The sequence below is a fragment of the Stegostoma tigrinum genome, chromosome 5 (genome assembly GCF_030684315.1).
Source record: "Stegostoma tigrinum isolate sSteTig4 chromosome 5, sSteTig4.hap1, whole genome shotgun sequence".
Taxonomy (NCBI): Eukaryota; Metazoa; Chordata; class Chondrichthyes; order Orectolobiformes; family Stegostomatidae; genus Stegostoma; species Stegostoma tigrinum.
Genome location: NC_081358.1, coordinates 3,657,318 through 3,680,196, shown reverse-complemented (window position 1 = coordinate 3,680,196; position 22,879 = coordinate 3,657,318). Strand labels below are relative to the sequence as shown.

Here is a 22,879-nt window from a genome sequence, read left to right as displayed (position 1 = left end):
TCCATTATAAGAGATTTAATAGATAAGCACTATGGAAAACAGTGACAGGATGGACAGTCAGCATGGATTTATTAATGTGAAATCATGCTTGACAAAATTACTGGAATTCAAGGACGTAAGTCTTAGAGTTGATGAGGAGAGCCAGCAAGTGTAGATTATTTGGACTTCAATAAGTTTTTTTTTTGGGGGGGGTGCATAAGCAAATGTGTGACAAGACCCAGGTATTGTCATACACCAGTCACTGAAGGTAAGCATTCAGGTGCCACAGCTAGTCAAGGCAACAAATTAGATGTTAGCCTTCAAGCAAGAGGATTTGAGCACTGCAGCAAGACATCTCTGCTCCTACCAAACAGGGACTTGGCAAGACCACACCTGGAATTGTGCACGCAGTTTTGGTCTCCTTATCTGAGGCAAGGTGTTTTTGTTATAGGAGTGCAGCATAGAATACCAGACTGGTTCCTGGGATGGCAGGATTGATTTCTGAGAAGAAATTGAACCTGTTAAGACTAGATTCCCTACAGTGTGGAAACAGGCCCTTTTAACAAGTGCACACCGCACCTTGAAGCATCCCACCCAGACCTATGCACTGTAGAAACAACGGGTCAATGTTCTAACTTCTCCAAAGTTTTGAAACACAGTAATCGTATGACATACTTAAAACTATCAAGCCTTGAAGAGTAAAGTTGGTCTTTCTGTTCAAAGAACAGATGCTATTCCCTCAAAACAAAGTCACACTGTTCTCGGAAATGTCACTGAGTTTGTAGTTCAATTTCAGGTTTAAAGAAAAGTCCCATGTTATTCTACAACTACATTGGAAAATGCAAGGATGATAATAACCAGAATCTTAAGGCTACCAAATGATCCCTAGAAATTGTGAATATCAACAAAAAAGCACGGGGAATAAATTCTGGACACGATTCGTCAAGTTCCACTGTAATATCAATCAGCAGTTTATCCACACCGAGATGAGGAACTTTTCCAAAATGTTTGAAAACATGCAGAGGTTCGTGTTGTATCGATATTCTCCAAGTTCTGTACCACAAAAACAAAGCAAACGTTTACTTGTGAAGGTTTTTAATAAATTAATTTAATTCAAAATACAGTGCCAAAGGAACACAATGCAGCTGAACATGCGAGTAGGGATTACATGAAGCACCTGTGCTCATGTTAGAATGGAGAGCCCAACAACTGCTAGTGGTTCCTAGTGGGAGTTATGCCAGAGCAGTGCCGGGTCTGTTCTGCTCTCCTGCACGCAGGATACAGTTCATTCTTGAAATATTTCAGTCAAACCAACTGTATTAAAAACCTAAATGGCTAGGATACTTATACACAATCACACTACAGTAACAGTTGCCTTAAATTAATGAAATACAAAATAAAGACCTGGTTGTTACTCACTAAAACTTGTTTTACAAATGAAAATTCAGCAGCAGGAAGTTGTAATATGGATGAGCCTATGTTACTTGCAATGTGGAGAAATATGAAGTGAATTAAGCTCCACATAGACCCGCACTACAAGAAGCTGCCAGTCACTGAACAGCCACCCAATAATAATTCTGGTAAACTACCAGCTGCTTGGTAGACCTGCAACCTAGAATAAATGGGAATATTTTATGGAAATTGGCAAACATGGATTGAATAGATACAACCTTTGACTGAACCCGCAGTCAGCCACCTTGCTCAGCCTTTTTTTGAAACTGGGAAGATCTACATGATTTCTTACTTTCATGGTCAAATCCAGGGATAATTGTGTAAGTAAAACAATGTTTCTTTTGTAAATTAGTCACATTGTAACAATAATACAATAATCTCTTTAGCAGAACACATGGTATCTAGGAGTAGATGATACAACACAAGTGGATTCTGAGTTATTTACACAATACTATGCAAACTTAGTGACATGCTGTGCAGAACACAGTTACTGCTCAATCTGTTAGACTAAACCCTGTCATGATCTGGAAGCTTGCGACATGCATATTTCTGTGTTATGCATGTCTTAGGAATCCACAGCATGTGCCCATTTCTAGTTAGCTATTCAATGGCAAAGCAACCATATCTCCATCCAATTCAAACTCATCTGCTCCATCTTGTGAGAAGAGAGATGGCGGAGGCTTCCACAGAGATTCTTCCAGACACGATGGGTAAAGTTTCCCCATCGTGCACCGAAAATCTTTGCCAAGATCCCAGAGGACTCGTTCAGAAATAGACTGACGCAGGATCCACTGGTCTAGTTCCATGTTGTACTGATAGATTGCATACTTGGGTTTCTCATTCATGTGAGTGTCTCTCATGAACACACACAGACAGTTCAAGACCACAACTGCTCTTACGCAGGGGTCAGAGTAGCGTTTTGCAGGGATATTAGTTGCTATTTTCCACTCATTTTTGATCACATCATAAACTTCGACAGTTACAGAGGAACCATCAACAGTGCTTGAAGGTATTCGAATACCTGAGTTATTTCCAATATGCAAACCACCAATGTAGAAGATTTTGTCTCCAAATGCTGCAGCTGAGGCAAAACACCTGCTTGTTTGACGTGCAGCCATTTCAACCCAAGAGTCAGTACGTGGGCAGTAACAAAATGTTAGATTGTGTGCCATGACATAAATGTAGTCTTCCACTGCTACTGCTGCATTCCACTGCCAAGCACAAGGCAAGGGAGTAACCAAAGTCCATTCATCTGTTTCACAATCATACCTCTCCACCGTCCGTTTGTTCATTTCCCCCGCAACATTGTCCCCTCCAATTGCATAGATATATCCTTCACAGCAAACCAAAGAAGGTCGGTTGCGAGCACACAACATTGGACTCTTTGGGACCCATGTGTTCTGTTGAGCATCAAAAAGGTAGAAACAATTCACAGGTCTATAAGCAGCCTGAAGTTTGCTTGCCTTGCTATTGTTGGTGATAGAAGTTTTTAAAGGGACCTGTCCACCTGCAATGTAAATGTCATTGTCAGGAGTAACAAGCGTCCCTACTCTCTGCAAATCTCCAGGAGGATTACGGAGTTTATACACCTTCTCTGCCTGAGGGCTGTAGCAAACAGCACAAAAGGAAGAACGAGGACTTTCACCAGAGGCTTCAGTGAATATCAGCATCTCTTCTTTAGTCATACCAAGTCTAGGTTTGAAAAATTTAGGCATAGATTTATACAATCCTTGCACCACCACTGATTTATCATTAGGTGGTAAGCCTTGGAACCATGCCCTCTGTGTTACTTCAGAAAGTGCATCTATTCTTATTTGGCCAAGGACTGAAGACAGATATTGGGATCGTGATTCAGTGTCATATTCTAGCCACACCATAGCAGCTTCACGGACTGTCTCTTCCTTCTCCACATTTAAATTGTCACTGCTGAGAATATCTATCAAAATATCATGTGAAAGCTGCAAAAAAGCTTCTTGATGGTAAACAGCAGTAAATTTGTGCTCCACCATTCGCTTTGCGCATATTTTCAGTTCTTCACAGCTGTACAAATCTGCAAAGCTCAGTAAGCGGACACAGTTCTCAGCATTAATTTTCTTTATTAAATATTCTCGACAACGTTGAGATACGGTTTCCACCTGCAAGAGAAAATCATTTAATTAACACAGAACAGGTTATACTGTTGAATTATATAAATGAACTTCAAACCAGACCTCAGTAGTACTTTTCTAGTATGATCTGATATCTAGCAATAGTTGGTTTCATTAAAGCAACTGTTCAGCCTCACACTTCTTATTGTGATTGATTTCAGTGCTAAGTAATAAGGTGAAAAAAAAGGAAAGTAAACAAACTCCAGGTCTTGTATTCTCAGATACCCTCCTCCTCTTCCCCCACCCCCATGGGTGTTCAATAAAGGTTCCATTTACAAGCTGTGGTGCCGGATTCTATGAAGTACTGTGCTACAAGGCAAGCAAGCGAAATTAGGCATCACACTCATTTGGAAGATATATTTGCACTATTGGGTTAAACATACCTTTCCGTTATAGCTTCTACATTAGAGTTTCACAGTTAAATTCCAAATTATTTTATGTTTTGCAAGAACATAAGAATGAGATGCAATAGGCCATAGGGCCTCCAGTCACCTCAGCAATTCAATATGATCGTCGTTGATGTAAACGTGGCCATTAGAAACTTCATTCACGACTCGTCAATCAAAACTCTGACTTGGCCTATATTTTTCAGTTTGGTCATGAGAATAGAAAAAACAAAATATTTTATAAAAAGTTGATTTTGTAAGTGCTCGTGTCCAGAGAGAGAGATGAATGTGCTTGTACAAGGAATGCAGAAATTTAGTATACAGGTGCAGCAAGCAATTAAGAAAAAATGCACTTCACTTTTTATTGCAAGAGATTTGCAGCACAGAAATAGAGACATGTTGCTAAAAATTATGTAGGATTTTCTGGATATACATTTTAAGTATTATGTACTGTTTTGTTCTCCACATTAAGGAGCTGATCATATAAAGATGAGGGAAGCATTGCAAATCTTTAGAATTCTCCATCACTGCAGGTTTTATATGTGTTCAATGATGGAGCATCTAAGATTAGACAGATTTTGGTCTCGGAGAATCAAGGGAAATGAGGAGCAGACAGAAAACAGGAACTTAAAGCCAAAGGTAAGCCATGATCAAAATTAATGAAAGAGCAAGCTCAACTAGCCTTATGGTCTACTGTCCTAATAGTGTGCTATAACTGCATATAATTTATTTATGCAGCAGGACACCCATATCATTCTGAATTGCAGAGTTCTGCAAATCCTCACTATTTAAATAACTTTTTCTTAAATTGTCCTGCAAATGTGAACAAAATCATATTTTCCCACATCATATGCCATCTGCCAAATATCTGCACACTAACTTAATCTAATTTTTTTCAAAACTGTCTTGACAACTTGCTTTCAAACTTAGCTTCGTATCATCAGCAAATTTAGCTACCATACATTCAATTCCTTCATCCAAGTCGGTGATATAGATTGTAAATAGTTCAGCGCCTAGCACTCCTTACAGTTTGCCAACTGCAAATAACCACACATCCTTATTCTCTGCTTGCTCTTAGCTAATCAATCCTCCATCCATACTAATATGCTACCTCCTACATGAAGTTTGATGGGGCACAGTATCAAATGTCTTTTTATGTACCGTGCTCATCTAATATATTTGTCAAATGTGATTTTTCTTCCACAAGACCACGCTAAGTCTGCCTGATTTGATAAGTAATGAAACAATGTTGTGCTAGTCCCTGCTTAAGGATGAATTTCAGCAATTTCTCTGCTATTAGGCCAACTGGCTTATAATTTCCTACTTTCTGGCCCACCCTCCCTATTGCTATACTCCATTTCCTTTAAAATAAAAGTTAAATTTCATAACTCTTCCCCATCACCTGTTGAACTTTTATTGCTAGCTTTTTTCTAATTTATGCACAGGACTTCCCAAACTGTGTTTCAGCTTTCTGTAGTGTTTCTCCCATTTAATATTCAGCTCCTTTATTTTTCCTGCCAAAAAGTGCATATATAATTTCATTTTCCCCACATTAAACTCAATCTGCCTAGTTTTTGCCCACTCAACCTATTCGTTTCCCTCTGCAGATTCCTTGTGGCATCTTCACCACTTGCCTTCCCACTATTTTTGTGTCATCTGCAAAACTGGCTATAGTACCTTCTCTCCTACCATCTAGGTCACTAACATATATGGCAAATGATGGTCAGTCCCAATCACTAATCTTCACATTATTGTGGGTGCTTTCATTCAGTTTTACACTATGCTTAATCTACTAAATTAGCTACTCCTTCTCAGATTATTTTTCTTTCTTGATGGAACATAACTTTGCTGGTTTCTAAAATACCTAACAGTCCTTCCCTACCATCCTACCCTTTTAATGAATTTCACCAGTTGGATTCGGTCAATTTTGTCTTCATAAACTTAAAAGACAGTTAAAAGTCTTTAAATCCACACTTCTCACCAAACAAAAGGTGAAATGCCATGTTATGATCACTATTAATCCAGTCTCACTGCACATGAATAGGTCTAAAAGAGCACGACCAGAAGTAAGCTAAGAAACTGTCCTGAATATACTGTGAATTCACCTTATATGCTACCTTTGACAATTGGTTATGTCCAATATACAGGTTTAAAATCTCCTATAATAATTGCACATTTCCTACAAGCCCCATCATGTCGTCTTTGATATTTCTGCAATTACACCATCTTTTCCTACCTTTCTATCCTTCCAAAAATGTCAAATATCTTTAAATATTTAGGTCCCAATCCTTATAACCACACAACCACATCTGAAATGTTGAGGAGTTCATTTTTTTTTTCTACGCACACTATTATCAATCCATTTTGTTACAAATGCCACATGCATTCAGATTACAGATCCTTTAGTTCTATCATTCTTGCAAGCTCTCATTTGTCAGTGAGACCCTACACACTACTCCTTCCTGCCACAATCTGTTTGTCATTACCCACATGATTACTCTGCCTTAATGTCTCATGTTGTGACTATGAGGGGATTGATATTGTAACAACCTCTTGTACTTGACTGCAGTCTAAAATCTCAGCACACAGCCTAAGATTCTGCTAGAACAAAGTGTCCAGATAATATTTCCCCTCTGCCAGACGCATCAGTGCCTGAAGCTCAAATTTCAAGTCATCAATTCCTAGTCAAGGTTCCTCAAGATGTAGGCACTTACTGTAGATGTTGCTGTGGATTATGGCAGGTGAACAATGGCTCAAACACACAAAATGTTTCCCACCATTTTTGTATTTTATTTCAATAATTTTTTCAGAAATATCATAATGATTATCTGAGGTTACATTGAATAATTAGGCTATAAATTTAAGAGAAAACTTTTAACTCTCCAGTAATTGTTTAAACTGCTACATCCTTTCAGTGAGAAAACTTCAAAAACTCCAACCACTCACTTAACTGCTAATTTATTAATTCTTCTAGACTCCCACCTCGTGTCCCACCGCTGTTCTCTGGCTTCTTTGCTCTGACCACTCATTTTTTTCTAACAGTTCTGAACAGCATTCCTCCTTCACAGCACCAAATTCCAAAATAGAGATAGTAGGAACTGCCGATACTGGAGTCTTTATTTCAAGCTTCACTCACTGACAAGCAATATCACCATATTAGTTAATATTAATGCATGTGTTGGAGCAACAGAAAATAAAATTAATAATGGAGTGCTCACTAAGAGCACTGAAGTAGAAACAGCTGATGTAGATAATGGAAACACAAAAAGTGATCCAATTTGAAAGCTCCTCATATGCTAGACACAAGAAAATCCCTTTTCCTACATGCAAGTGTACATTTTTCCTGTAGTTTACTATTAATGTCAGGTCATCCACCTAATCAAAGGTTAGCCTTCTGAAGCCAGTAAATGCAATGCGATGAACAAGCTGATATTTTTTGTATTGACTACAATGAGACGAAGGACACCCTCCAGCTTTAGATATTGCAGTGACCTCCCTTTTGCAGTTATAATCCAAATGAAAACAGAAGGGTGCTTTTCAGTCTCTCATAAATCCTTAATAAAACAGAATTTGAAAAAAAAAAATGGATTTCAAAAGGTACTCTTAGTAATAGGGCCATAAAAACCAACTTGATTCATTAATGTTCTTGAGGGAAAAAATTTCTACTACTCAAACGTGGTCTGATCTGCATATAATACCAGAGTCCAGCAATCGAAAGAGTTATTGATAAATCCGTCAAGAAGCACTTACTTAGCAATAACTTGTTCACCAACGCACAATACAGAATGCACCAGAGCCACTCAGCTCCTGACCTCATTGCAGCCTTGATCTAAACATGGACAAAAGATCTAAACTCCAGAGATGGGGCAAAAATAACTGCCCTTGACATGAAGGCAGCATTTGATGAAATGCAAGTTCAAGGATCCTTGTTATCCAGGAACCAATGACAGTCTTAACTAAACATTTAAATTGTGAGCTAAAATAAAATTATTCAGAGAAATGGGCATAAGTTGACTGAATTCATGAAAATGTCAAACGAACAAAATACGTGCTGTAATTAGACTACATGATTGTTCAAATTTAGGTGACTGTCCTGACCACAGGACATCTATACCCAAACTACACGCAACAGCTTTTAAGACAATGACCTCAGTTCCACTGTCAGTAAGAGGTTTCACAAGACATGAAAACATTAATCTTCTAATTATTTCAACAACACTGATTCTGACAAGCCCAGATTTTCTCTATCAACCCACCTTTGTATGTTTTTGAACAATTCACAAAACCTGGAATATGGAATAATATTACCACAAAAAAAAGGGTGGGCTATGAACTACGTCAATCAGTATCACAGATGTGATTTGCTAACTATAAGCAGCATGTATTTCGGGATCAACTGATGTGTCTTGCAAAGATAACAGTGAATAGGTCTGATCACCGGCAGAGATGAGAACAATGTACAGACATCATTCGGGTCAATACCGCTTGAAATTAAGGGGACACAAAGGAAACAGCATATGTAGGTATTTACTGAAATCGATGGGAGATGTGTACCGATATTTGTACATTGCACCATGGACAGAGTACTCAAGGCAATTAATTCATTATTTTACAGGATCATCCCATAATTTTCTCTCACTGTCCTCCTCCCAAATTTCTCCAGCCCAGGACTTGAAGATTACAGGAGTGCCCACGGCCACTGCGCAATTGCCACCCATCCATTCTCACTTTCTCCCCCCTCAGAGAGTTGGCCACTTTAGCCTTATTGAGTGTGAACATGACTCCACCCAGACAGGATTAAGTCAAATTCTGGAAGTACACAGTTTAAGAAGAAAGCTGCAGATTCACTTCCCTCATACAGCAGAGATAAGGATGTAGCCATCAGGAAGAGTGAAACAGAACAGGTGAGGCAAGAAAAATGAGAATAAAGGATCAATCACAATGAAGCAGTGACCCTTAATAATGGAGGAACACAAAAGAAAGCAAAAATAAAGTGAGTTCGGAAACTGAGTTTTAAAAAAGCTTCATAATCATGGTGCATTTCAACTACCCTGATATTAAGCCAGAAGAATAACGAAATGGAACTCCTCCAATATTTACTAACACATTAAAAGAAGTGGAAGGTTATGATAAGAATAGGGTCATCAAAAGTTAGCAACATCATACAAGTAACAAGACAGATATGAAAAGTATTAAAAAGCATTTACCAGGAAATTAGAAGCAGTAAACACTACCTTGAATAGTTAACTCAATAATTACTCCTTTCTTTTCCTGAGTTTGATTAGCTCATTCAATATCATTCCTCTTTTCATTTCAAATGTACCTTACGTAATTTCTAATTTCATTTCCCAATGTCATGTCTATCGCTTCCATTTTTCTGACAAATAATGATGTAAACTAATTTAATATTTCTATGATTATGTTATCGTTGCTATTGTCATAGTGTCTATCCCTTCGTGACTTTATTCTCACCTGGCTTTTTTTCTCCGCCCCCGAACATGAGCTTATAGTATATTTAGCATTTAGATTTATACTCCTTGATCCTTTTGGTTCCTCTTCACAATTCCAACTGATTTTATGCTTCTCTGCTGATATCTTTAGTTTCCTGTGTCCTGCTGTCCTAAATGCATTGGAGGCAGTTCACAGAAGACTGACTAAGTGGATTCGAGAGATGGAACACTTGTCTTAAGAGACTGAGTATTAGGTCTGTACTCATGAGAGTTCAGAAGAATCAGTGATCTAATCAACGTTTCTAAAGGAGATGGACAAAGTAGAGTAGGTGCTTCCAGAGGCAATGAGCTGTCATAGTTTTAATGCTAAGGAATGGCAGATTCAAAATAGAGAATGACAAGGAATTACTTCTCTCAAAAGTTCGCGAATCTGCGGTGTTCATTAACGAAGAGTGTGATGGACATGGGGATACTGAATAAATTTAAGATACACAGATTTATAATTAGTAATGGGTTAAAGGTTTAGAGGTAACAGGTACGAAAGGGGAGTTGAGGTTGAGATGAGGTAGATATGACCATATTTAAATGGTTGAACAGGCTCAAAAAGCGAAGCTGTCTACTCCTCCTCCTAGCTTTTATGCTCTTGCATTAAATACCCCATTGTCCAAATTTTCCTTTATACTTTATTCATCAATGGTTCTTCATTAGAGTTTAGCTCACAAATTCTTTTTTGAAGGACAATACATTTTTCCCCGAATTCTATCAAATACTGTTTTCCACCTCCCCCCCCGCCACTGTTTGCCAGTATTGCCATTTCGTTTTACCAAATTCGTTCTTAGATCTTCAAAAAAGTGTTATCACAAATTTATTACTCTGGTTTTTGTTATAGTCACATCCACTTTCATTATTAAACTTCATCATATTATGGTCACTACTGCCAATATGTTCCCTTGCCACTATTCAATCCACTACGGATGCCTCCTGTATTGAGCATCAGGCATTAGAAAGGAATCTTGCACACACAGAGGGAACCACACCCTGTTATCTTCCTCTTTTGGACAATTATTTTTAAAGTTGTTGAAATTCTCTAGGATTTTTTTTTTCTTCAATTGCTTAGTTTATTTGCATACTTCTTACTCTAACCCGCTTCCAACATTAGGCGCTCTGTGGATTACGCCTTATTGAAAATTATTTTGCTGTGAGTCATATGCTATTAGGTCTTACTGGTGGTTGTACACTTTTTCCACTACCTTTGCTTTCTTTCCTCCACTTACCACGATTCCACCATATCCTACTACGGGTAATTTCTAGTCATGAAATGCACAGTGGTATCTGGATTTCCAAATTGCTATTCATCTACCCTGACATGACAATAGAAAACCATTGGTCCACTGAGACTGCTGATCAAACAAACCAGTGCAATCTTAATACCATTTCCCAATGTTGCCCTGAAATGTTCTCTCCTTCAAGTAAACAGCCAGCTTTCTTTTGGAGGCTACTAATTAACCACCAACCCATCAGACAACATATTCCAAAACCATTTGGTATATTACTAGCCCTTTGGATAATACTTTTTTTTTTGAAAAATGCCCTGCAAAAAAGAGAGCCTAGAGTTGAAGCTTTTCACCTTTCATTTATCAGATCTGGGATGCAAGAAACAAGCTTCAGAAAAAAAAAAGAGACATCTTTCAATATACAGTGAGAACAAAGTGTACTGATTGGTTGAGTCATCAGTAGCAGTGAGATGCAGCAAGAAGCTATGATCACTCTTAAATCTCAGACAAGGAAGGCTAATGCAGATTGATCAGGTCAACCTCTGGTCCCCATTTAGCAATGTTAAGTCAAATTATTTATCGTTTCTTTAACATCAGAACTTTTCAACATTCACTGGATGATCATTCAGCTTGTAACAAGCCCACACTCCATTCAGTGTAATGTATCATTTGCCAAATTTACTCAGTTTCCCTGTTCCTGCCAGCCTATTAGAATTCTGTCACACTTCAGCTTAAATGCTTCTGTCAGTCTGACAGTACTCTGCATTTTTACAATGTTCTTCTAATCTCTGGGCACTCTGCAAAATGCATTTTTACAATGTTCTTCTAATCTCTGGGCACTCTGCAAAGCAAATGTATTGTGCACAAATATTCTATCCTCAAAGAGAGATAATTGGATTCTTGTTAGCATATTTTAGAGTACAAATTTGCAGAAACTTCTTACCTGCAGAAAAGACGATGTCTCATAGAGCTGTTCCACAGTGCTGTCATTTATTGCCAGGTTACCCGTGTATGCATATCTAATGATTATCTGAAGTGTGGATGCATCCACATTCTGCAAGTGAACATGTGTCTGCTTGCTTTCACTCAGTCCACTCATAAACATAGCCCTGAAGAGAGATCCAACACAGGTCACTAATTTTAAGTAACATGAGAAAATAAAGAACAAATACTGAGCCAAAGCAAATAAAAGTTACTTTCACTTGCATTCTTTTAAAAATTAAATTTGTGCCTTTTTTTTTAAAACAAAACTTCATTCAAGAATTAAGCTTTCTATCTCTGAATTACTTCCAAGTTTACCACATTTTTGATTTTACTATTCTGAGTCATTGAGCACCCACAATTTAGCCTGGTGTCAAACTAAATTAGAATACAATAAATCCCAGTAATTGGTTTGGATTTTGCATAGAAACTTTACATTGCAGAACATAAATTAAATGGATGCGAATATATACTATCAATATTGGTACTTCCCATTAAATTCAAAATCAACTTGTTTTGACACTCAGTAATGGCAGTGTACACTAACGATCAACAAGATGCACTGCAGAAATTCACTAAGGTTCCTTAGTGAGCACATTCAAAATCCATGACCATCTCGAACAAGAGCAGCAGTTACGTGGGAACATCACCACTTGTAAGTTCCGTTCCAAGCTATTCATCTTCCTAACTTAGAAATGCACCACTGAGTCAAAATCCTGGAACTCCCTTCCTAATGGCATTGCACATGTAGCTACACCAAATGGACAGCAACAGTTTAAGGAAGCAACTCAGCATCATTTTCTCAAGGGCAACAAGGAATGGGTAAAAAATGATCATAAACAGGCTCAGTGGTCATAAAATTAGAAAGAAACTGATGAGAAATTGGTGCACTAGAATGACCATTTTGCGTGTTGCACAGAACAAGCCTCACATGGAATTAAATGAACCCACATTATGCTAATGATCTCCCTCCATCAAAATCAAACATACTTTAACCAAGCAGACTCACTATGTCACTGGGTATTAGGGGATCTGTCTCTGCTACATGTAAGAATGTCTTGAAACTAAACATTGATGCAAGTTTCAGCTCCATTTGTGGTGGATTGCCTAGCTATAAATAATGAAGGCATAGGCATTAATTTTGCTTAAAAGCAAAGAAAATGGGTAGATTAGTTAATAACCAAAGGCTCATACTGAAAAATTTCGAACAAGCTTTGTAAATATAGTTCTCAATTTCTTGAATTAATATTCTGTAGAATAATATCCTGGAAGTTTGGAAAGTAGAGATAACAAAGTGTGGAGCTAGATGAACACAGCAGGCCAAGCAGCATCTTAGGAGCACAAAAGGATATTCCCTTACACAGAATTAGGGAAGAAACGACAGCAAACTCAGAACTGTATTTTGGTGCCACATCCCCGAGAACACTGGGAAGAAGGGATGGATGGGTGATCAAATGGTCCATTCATTTCCAATTTGAATTAGACAAGTGGTTTTACAACAATAAGTGGAGAAATTCAAAGGAGTAGCTTCTTCAATAAAAGAAAAAAATGTTCATAAAACTCAAGGTGATCTTCTTTCGAACAGTCGTATTGAACTTGAAATATTAACTAGTTTTTCAAGCATTTTTTGTTTTTATTTCAGATTGCCACTATCCATGCACTTTGCTTTTAATTCTGATTGCAGTATCAAGCAATTTAGTTTTATGTTGACATTTTCATTTCTCTTGCTTTCTAAAGATAAACACCACCCTCTTTGTGATGCTTCAAACTTACATGCCTATAACCCATACCAATTCTGATCTCTCAAATTTAAGACATGCCTAAATACGACCATCGGGTATGGTTATGATAGGTCAGATACACATTACACTTTTTTTTAATGTTGGTTTTAACAAGCAGCCATTTCAATTCAGGTTTTTGTTTCAAAGCAATTGATTGTTCACGCCAACTGAAATTAATCCAAAATTGATCTCTGAAAATAAGTATTTAAGATTTTAAATCTCAGCATTTGGAAGCTAAAGATCAGAAAACTCAATATTATGTAAACAGGAAGTTGAATAGGTCATTCAAAGTAAAACAATTCAAATGCACCTTGAAAACATTTAGAAAGCTCAAAGTGAAATAACAATATTAAAATATAACTTAAGAAAATAAGACAACTGTAATTTACCTGAAATAGGAGCTACATGTAGCAAGAACCATCTTATGGCACGGAAATTCAGTGCTCTCTGCGATTAAAACTATATCAGTCAACAGCTGCTGGTCATAGAAACATTTAAGCTGCTCCAACAAAGATACAGCGTATTCAGTATTGATCTGTTTGTCTTCCTTACTGGACATGATTGCATTCCATTAATAGATATCTTCACCAGTTTGATGAAAATTCTAAACAGCTTGAAAACTGTGATTTGTTGTTAAAATAAGAAATGGCCACTGATTTTATGCTAATGTTGAAAGCTGTAAAACCCTAATAGACTTCTAACTTCAGAATATTCCACTCTGCAATAGCCCTGGGTCATTCCATACAATCATATCACACTTTTACTCCAGATGATTTTTTTTTAGCAAGTTGCTGCATGTCCGTTGATACAAGCTGTGTGACAGTACATGACTAAGTTTGAGGTAGAGTAGATTTGGTGGACACACTAGCAATCCTGGTGTTGGACAGTATCAGTGCTGGAATGAAAAAAAACAGCAAAAGATTAGAGATTGAATTATACAGTTTAGTGTATACCTTTGTTATTAGTTGCATACTATTTGTGCTTACGTAAAGGTAGTGGGTATATATACAGTTTTAATGGAGTACAAAAAGAGACTTAAGAGACCTTGTAGTACAGTGGAGGTGTCCCTTATACTGGGCCAGGGGCTCTGGGTGCAAACACTATCTGTACCGGGAGGTGTGTCACGACATTGCTACTGATTGATTAAAAATAATTTTTCCAGAATCTTATGGCCACGTGGGAATGCCATAAATGTCCAAGCAGCATTACTGAAAGAACATTCTAGAGCCCCATGATCATGGCTAATCACTTATAGTCTTGCAGAATAAATTTAAAAATTTCAACGCAAATGCAAGAACCTAAAAAAGTACTCATTAGTACCAAAAAAAATCTCTTTCCAAAATAAATGTGTCATTACAGGCACTTCATTGCAGTTTGCCAGAGTGATAGAACTACATTACTCGAGCTGCTAGGACAAGCAGGAATATAGTGCACATCTGGCTGCACCCAAGTGTAATTTAGAATTGGGGGCACACATTTTGAACAGAATTTTTTTCCCTTCCACATTCAACTGATATTTTGGCCATTTACAAAAACCATTGTAATTGTAGTACAACTGTTCCTATTATAATAATCTAAATTAACTCCCTTTCATTGAAATTACAGCATGTTACAAAATAGATGACCAAGAACCAATTACTTTGGATTAGTGATTTGAAAGACTTAATTTTTTTTATTATAACAATCCAAGACAAATCATCTTCATCTTATATTTTTATTTGTAAACTAAGCAATTGTTTCAAAATCTGAACAAACATCATTGCAAACATTAGATGACTTGCTGAGGAGTGTTCTAAGCCCAACCTGCTCTAGATATATATCTTACTGGACAAATTCAGGCAGTGAATGAATGGTCATGATATTTAACCAATTTTGATTCTAGAACAAGAATTCAACACAAGCAAATCAAATTTTGTCTTTGCTCAACAAAAGGAGAAATCAGACTTTAGTAACCCAAAAGTTTGGCGAGCTAGAATTGCCATTTATTTTCCATGTTATCATGTTACACCCACCAATTCATAGATCTTTTCTCCCTAGCGAAAAGATGCAATGTTAATACACAAATTGAATCTTAGAACATATTTGAACATGGAAAATTAGAAAAGGAAAGGGCCATTCAGCCCTCCAGCATAATATTAATGTCAAATTCTTTCTAAATGTTACATCAATAGAAACTGAGTGAAGGAGATGGCAACTGATAACCTTATGGAAAAGTTAACTAAAACAACCGATGTCTGATTTCAAGATACGTGCTGACCTGTGACAGAGGAGTTTAATATTTTCATTTTCATTTACTAGTCGATCATTGGTATTACTGACATTAATACTGACATTTCGGCATTTGATGCGATTGACAGTTTGAAGGATATTCAGTTATTTGGCCAATTCTAAAGTCATGAAATACACTGGGAGATATGATAGGCTCAATGTAAATGCTTGCACTTTCAGATGCATCACACCTTTGTAAGGAGCAATGTAACAATTCAATAAAGTTGTTTCTCTTTTGCATAGATAGCTCACTGCTGTATCAAAATACTTCAGAGATGAAAAAATGCAGTAATAACAATCATAAGACATTATAATTTTGAAGCTAAGAACTGCGGCTGCTTTGAAGGATATACTCATAACAAACGAGTTATGCATTTCCACTTATCAACAATATTAATTTCTATACAGCTTTATTCTATGGAGATATATTGCATGCCAGACAACTATTCACCATAAAAACCGAAAGAACTGTGGATTCTGCAAATCAGAACAGAAAACATAAGTTGCTGGAAAACTTCAGCAGGTCTGGCAGCATCTGTTAAGAGAAATTCTCAAAAATGCTGAAGATAGAAGAATGTGCAAGCACATGTTGATACTTGTGTATACTGATCCAATCCTTATGTCACATACATCACACTTTAAAGTACTGCTCTGTCTGGAATTCAAGATTGCTGACAATGACCCAATAATGCAGCCATAATTACAATGGTCCTGATAAAGTAGTAACCAGTTTTGCTTTTCTTTTTCTGTATTTGATATGCAAGTACTTCTAATTTTTCTTTTATTGGTGAAAGTACCAATGATCACCCAAGGATAACAATTCTAAAAATGCTGTACACTTTCAGCTAAATATAACCAACCTTAATTCACTTCTTGCTTTGTTTTGAAGACTAGTTTTGAGAGATTAAATTTACTCATGATAGAAAGGAAATTCAAATTCCAGCAAGACTACCAGAGAACAGAGTACAATTTTAGTGATCACCATTAAAATGAAAAGCTTTAAATTTTCACAGATTGGTAAAGCAGAGCGGCTCACCAAGTTTTTGGAATATCACCAAACAACCTATTTCAAATTTAATGATGAGCACTGGCCCTAAATCAGACAATACTTTCATAGTAAGAGAATGCGGAGTTAAAACTGACTAATATGATTTCATTCAATATTATGTTTCAGGGGAACTGGGAACAAAAGCCTAAATTTAGATAAAACTGTCTTAAGAGTTCAGGTAAAGTTGACCACAACAGAATGGGCCGAACAATTAACAAATACAGTGGGTAGCATACATGATTTGTATACGCCCTTAAAAAGACAAACGTTCCAAGTGTGATTCCAAGGAAAGCAAAATAATATAAGACCGCAAGGGTTTAAATGTAGACAACAAACAGAGGTGATTCCATGGAGTGACAAAGAACAGCAAAGGAATACAAATATTTAGAGCTACTGAAACAGGAACACTAAGGCACGCACTGAAGATTTTTAAAAATATAAAGAAGAAAGAATGTGGTTAACAGTATTGAAGGTTAGTCAATGAGAAACGCAGATGTTATGACTGGAAATCAGGAAGTAATAAACTTACTGAATAGCTACAGATGAGGATAATGGGGTAACCAACTAGATTCAATGTGAACAAAACAAAAGAAATGGCAAAAATAATAATCAAAATTGGACAAATTTCTCAGGCTTTGATCTCCATTCCAGAGTTATTAAAAGCAGGCAAGGAAGTTTTTTTTTTACATATTAGTCACACAGTTTTCCTGAACACTTGTCTCAGAACTGTCTCTTGGATTAGAAAACTGCTCTTGTTGTTCTACTATCAAAGAAACTTCCACCCTGTGAAGTGATCAGATTTCTTACCTGACATCCAGTGCTGAAAAGCAGAAATATCTTCCAACATTTAATTGGGAAGGCTGTGCTGTCTTCAGTCCTTGCTCTAAACTAGACTGTTTAGCTCTGGATTCCCCCTCTCTCCCTGTCAAAAGTTCTAGAGAACGGTCGATTCCAATAACATATCTGTGCCATTACCAAAATTGCTTTTATCTATCTCTATAGTATCTTCTGACTTGCCCTTGCTTCAGTTCAACTGCTAGTGAATTCTTCATTTTGATCATTTTCACTTCATTGCTGGCCACAATCCCACGTACTACTCTTCATAAACTTAAGGCCATCCAAAACACTACTGTAGTGTTCTCACTTGCACCAAGTTGCATTTACCTATCACCCCGAACTCACTGAGCTACATTGCTTTTGGTCTAAAATACTGTAATTAGAAAAATCTCAGATATCAGCAAAAAGCCTCAGAAGCTGGACAGTCGAGCAAAGAGAGGAAACAGAGTCAATGTTATTAGTCCATGGTGGAAGTTCACATTTTAAGTCTAAATACTGAGCATTGAAAACAGGTCAAGTAATAATGCGGTAAAAGAATCTTCAGGAAAGAATGACCAAAGAATTTTATAAAGTTTGACCAACACAAGGTTGAATTTGAAGCCAGAGAAACTATGACGGTCTGAGGGGCAAACAGGCTATTGTTGGCATTTCCTTTATCTTTTGTTCTGGGCACCCCCGACTTTGATTCCAAGTGCTCTCCTCTCCCTCTGTCAACAGAATAAAAACTACCATTTTCTAGCCCCCTTCAGTTCGAAGTGTCATATTGGACTTGAAATGTTAACTCTCTCTCAACAGATGCTACAAATCCTACCAAATTTCTCCAGCTCTGTGTTTCTGCTTTATTTCAGATCCCTAGCATTCACACTGCTTAGCTTTATCTGATTACAGTTCAAATATAGTTCTAGGTTATATGGAATAATGGCTTCACAGCGGCGTAGAAGTTTGAAATCTGGAACTTACACAAAATTTGCTGAAACTGGGATTCTTAGACTGGCAGGGCAAAAATGTTAAGGGTTACAGAACCAAGACAGGTACATGCAATTATATTATAGGTCGTTCATTATCAAACTGGCCAAATTTCCTGTTATTTCAAAAAGTCTCAAATACCCTTCGATATTCAGGAGATGGCCTTGATCAACCTGCAACCATCTCTGCAATAGCTTTCAAATAATTTATTTACAAACCCTACACACTGATGTAGACTCTAAAGCTGTCTTTTTACTATTTTACAATCTCTAGTCTTATCGGCTGTTGTACACTTTGTTTCTTCCTACCACTCTGATCATCATCAGCAAAATCACCAGCCTGCTCTGTCACCTTACTTAAAACTTAAAAGAAAGGGCAGAGTTTAAAGAGTCAAAGAATGACATAAGAGGGGAAAACGGAGTAAGTCAGAAAACAAATTTAAAATATGAAAAATGATAGTGAGATTTTCTACAAGTAATTAAAGGAAAGAATTAATTGGAAAGAACTAATTAAAGCCAGCAGTGGTCCTCTAGAGGCAGAATCATGGGAATAACTAATTGAAAACAAGAAAGTGGCAGAAACATTGATATTTTATGCCTGCCTTCAGTGGAGAAGACTTTGAAAAATTCTTAAAAGGTAATTGAAAATCAAGGGAGGGAGGTACGTAAAACAATTACCATTACCAGGGAAGATGCACTGAGAAAACAATTAAACGTAAAGACTGACAGGTCCCAGGGATCTGATGGCTTCCATCCTAAGGGCTTGAAAACAAAAGTGGCTGCTGATATAGTACAGACTTTAGTCATAATCCTCCAAAATTCTAGAAGAAGCACAAATTGGTAAAAAGCAAGAATTAAGGAGGAGACCATTCAGCAGTGTTCTAATCTAATACTTTTATCCAATTAGTGAGAGACAGAGAAAGCAAGAAACCATCCAGTTAGTATAAAAAATTACATCAGAGTTATTACCAGAATCAGTTAAGGAGTTTTTAAGGAGTTTACAGAAAAGAGTCTGACTTTGCAAAAGAAAAGTCATTTAATGAATTTACTAAAGTTCTTTGAGGAAGAAGTAGGCAAGGTAGATATAACGGAACCTGTGGATGTGGTGCATGTAATTTCCAAAAGGCTTATGATAAAGGGCAACATTGCTATGCGAAATAAAAGCTCCTGAAATAAAGGGATGACATGTTAGCATGATAAAGAATTGATTAGCTAGTTAACAGAACTGGAGATTAGACAAATTCTAACCAGTGGAGTGAGATTGGGATCAGTTAGTAATACAGGTTATCACTGGGATTAGTAATTCAGAGGGCCAAGTTAATGTTCTGAAGATATGGGTTCAAATCTGATCATGGTGGAATTGAAACTGTTAGCAAATCTGAAATCTAGCCCTAGTAACATGAACCATGAAAATATCAATTGTTGTAAAAATCCATCTGCTTCACTACTAACCTTTTGGGAAGAATATCTACCACATGACTCAAAATGGCTGTTCAGCAATGCCATTCAATTTAAGGGCAATGAAGGATGAGCAACAAATGTTGGCCTTGCCAGCAACATCTATATCCCGTGAACAACAAAAACATCTTGGAGCTTCAAATGTTGTAATATACAATGATTTGTATGAAGGGACCAGATGCACATCTAAATTTACCAATGACACTAGGATAGGTTGGACACAAAGTTGTCAAGAGATGGTAAAAGGAAATAGATAGGCTAAGTGAGCAGACTTATTTTTGGGCTGATGTACAATGTCAGAAAAAGATTTTGTTCACATTAACAGGAAGAATATAAAGACTGTGTTAAACGGAGAGAGAATTCTATTTAAACCCAATAGTTAAAGTGAATCTAGCATCCTGCTACATGAATCAAACATCAAGTATCCAGGTACAGCAGGTAATTAAAAAGGTAACTGCAATTTAGGCATTCATTGTAAGGGGATTGAAATATTAAAGTAGGAATGGTCAATGTATCTCAACATGGCTTTGGTGTAACTATAACTGGAGTACTGTGTACAGTCTGGATCTTCATATTTGACATGCTAGAAGCAGTCGAGAGGAGACTCACTCAATGCATTCCTGTGATGTAACATTTACCTTAGGAGGTCATTACCCACCGGAGTTTAGAACAATGGGAGCTAATCTTATTGGAAACATCCTGAGGGACCTGGAGAGAGTGGATGTTGAGTAGATGTTTCCCTTTTTGAGAGAGAGAAGCACAAGGACAGTTTAAAAAATGGTCATTTAAGACAAAAGGGACAAGATTCTTTCTTAAAAAAAGTGGTGAGTCAATGCAACTTTTCTCCCCAGAAAGTGACATGAGCAGGGTCACAACTTTTTAAGGTTGCATAAGGTTTTTTTTGGGAGGGTGAAAAGTGGTTTATTAATCACATTTTCTTTAGAATACCATGTTAATTTGCCCTTCTTGGCTCTGATCTTCCTCAGAGAGAATTCCAGCTTCTTCCCTTAAAGAATATACCCATCAGCTCTGCCGCACTAGCCAGGTCTTGAAACTATGCAACCAGTTTTCCCTGCTGGAACAGTTATTCACATAAGGGCTGATTTTTGCATGCTTTTTATGCTCATCATATTTCTTTTGGATTTTCTTTGAATTCCTCTTGTTCAGAATTTCTTCCCATTCAGGGGTCATTGATTGTCAATTGAGATAAAGTTCATGAAAGGTAGTCGAGGAGGTACAGATGAGATCACAATCAGATCAGTTTTCATCCTACCAAATGGGGAGGCAAGCTTGCAGAACCAAACAGCCACTTCTGCTCTGTATGTTCACGTGTATGTACATAGGTTTATACACAATGCCTATAAAACCCAGATCCTCTATGCCTTATTAACCATGTTTTCGACCAGCTCTACCACATCCATCAATCGCTGCACACAGACTGACAGATCACTTTGCACCTACAGCCACCCGTTTTAGAACTGTGTCCTTTAATTTTGTCTCTCTCCATACTTCCCAATACTTTCGTATTAGATTTCATCTGCTTTTTGCCCAACCGTTCCACTGATCGGTACACATTTCTGAACCTGCCTCTAACTTAAGTTCAAGACTTGCAAAGATTGAGCTTACTTAGGCAGACTGCAATTCATTTTGATGCTCGCCCAGCAAAATTACTGCTTCCAAACTGGCCCGCAGTATAAGGCGCAGCGAAGGCTCACAACTAAGTTAAGAATTGACTTGTTCCTCACGGACGAGCATACGGAGCATGATTCATCTTGTTAGATTATAGTCAGTAATTTTCGAGTGCATTCGTCTGACGGCCTTATCGCCGCGCAGTCTTGTGTTAAAACTATGAAAACACCGGTGAGCCACTTGCACGCCCCAAATACAGAAACGGCGCAATGTCCTTGGAGAGGTCCCTGCTCCAGATTTCAATGAGTTTGCAGTTTGTCCCGCAGGCAGAAGTACTCTCTCTCTCTCTCCCTCACCCACCTACCCCCAAGTCCTCAAGCGTTCAGGGGAGATCACCCCCGCCCCCGGCTCAGATATGCGGCAAATGGCTGCAACACAACTTCCTTCCTGGCGGGTAACAGGAGAGGAGCGGCCGCGGACTCTCACACGCCGGGCCCAGCTCAGCGCCGACAACCCAGACCGTGACCACGGCCATAGCCCGGTCCCGGAAGACACCCACCGCCCCCAGCCTCAGCCGCCTCCGCGGGCCCCTGACGGTTTTGAGCGCCAAGCATCCGGTGACAGGCCGCTCCCATCGGGCCTGACTCCTCCACCCCCGCCCCGGGGCTTCGTGCTAACCTGCCCCCTTCCTCCGTGAGGCAGGCTCGCCTACCTTAGTACGAAAGAAACCGCAAACTCTCGCCCGGCCACGACGAATTCCGCCCCGCCGCCCCATGAAGACTTCACTGCCAACAAGACGTGTGGGCGGCAGGCCCCGCACTCCAGCTCAATCCGTGCACACACACACCGGCACCGAAAGCCGCGGCCTTGCCGCCATCACAGGCTCCCCCCACTTCTCCGCAGCCTGCGTCATGACGCCGCCGCGTGCGCGGCCCCGCTGCCGGCGCCCGCGCGCAGGCGGGAGCGGCGCAGAGCCGCCTGGTGGTGCAAACGCGTATCGCTCCAGAGAGATGCTGTACCACAGCATCCTGCGTGGGCGCCAATGCCTCAAGGACCAAAGCTGGGTGTTCTACACGGACCGCTCACATACATACTACTTCTTTTGTTACTCAGGAGTAATTACGCTTTTAAAAACTTTGAGAAATATTGGGAGTTTCTTCCGACTGTGTAAGGCTAAGCTGATTATATCTGAAACGTAAGGCCAGAAACCAGCTGTCCAACTCA

General features: G+C 38.3%; 1 protein-coding gene across 2 annotated transcripts; it reads right to left on the bottom strand.

Annotated features, from left to right (window-relative positions):
• Positions 1–386: 386 nt before the first annotated feature.
• On the bottom strand, positions 387–22,546 carry kbtbd2 (kelch repeat and BTB (POZ) domain containing 2). Of its 2 annotated transcripts, none has more exons than XM_048530058.2 (4): positions 22,368–22,546; positions 13,840–14,345; positions 11,632–11,797; positions 387–3,566 (listed from the first exon to the last, which is right to left on the bottom strand). In XM_048530058.2, exons 2-4 carry the CDS (start codon positions 14,007–14,009, stop codon positions 2,028–2,030), a joined length of 1,875 nt encoding a protein of 624 aa, XP_048386015.1. In that variant the 5' UTR covers positions 14,010–14,345; positions 22,368–22,546; the 3' UTR covers positions 387–2,027. The 2 variants fall into 2 exon arrangements, with proteins under 2 accessions (XP_048386015.1, XP_048386016.1); XM_048530059.2 differs by lacking the exon at positions 22,368–22,546 and adding an exon at positions 21,653–22,178.
• Positions 22,547–22,879: the final 333 nt, after the last annotated feature.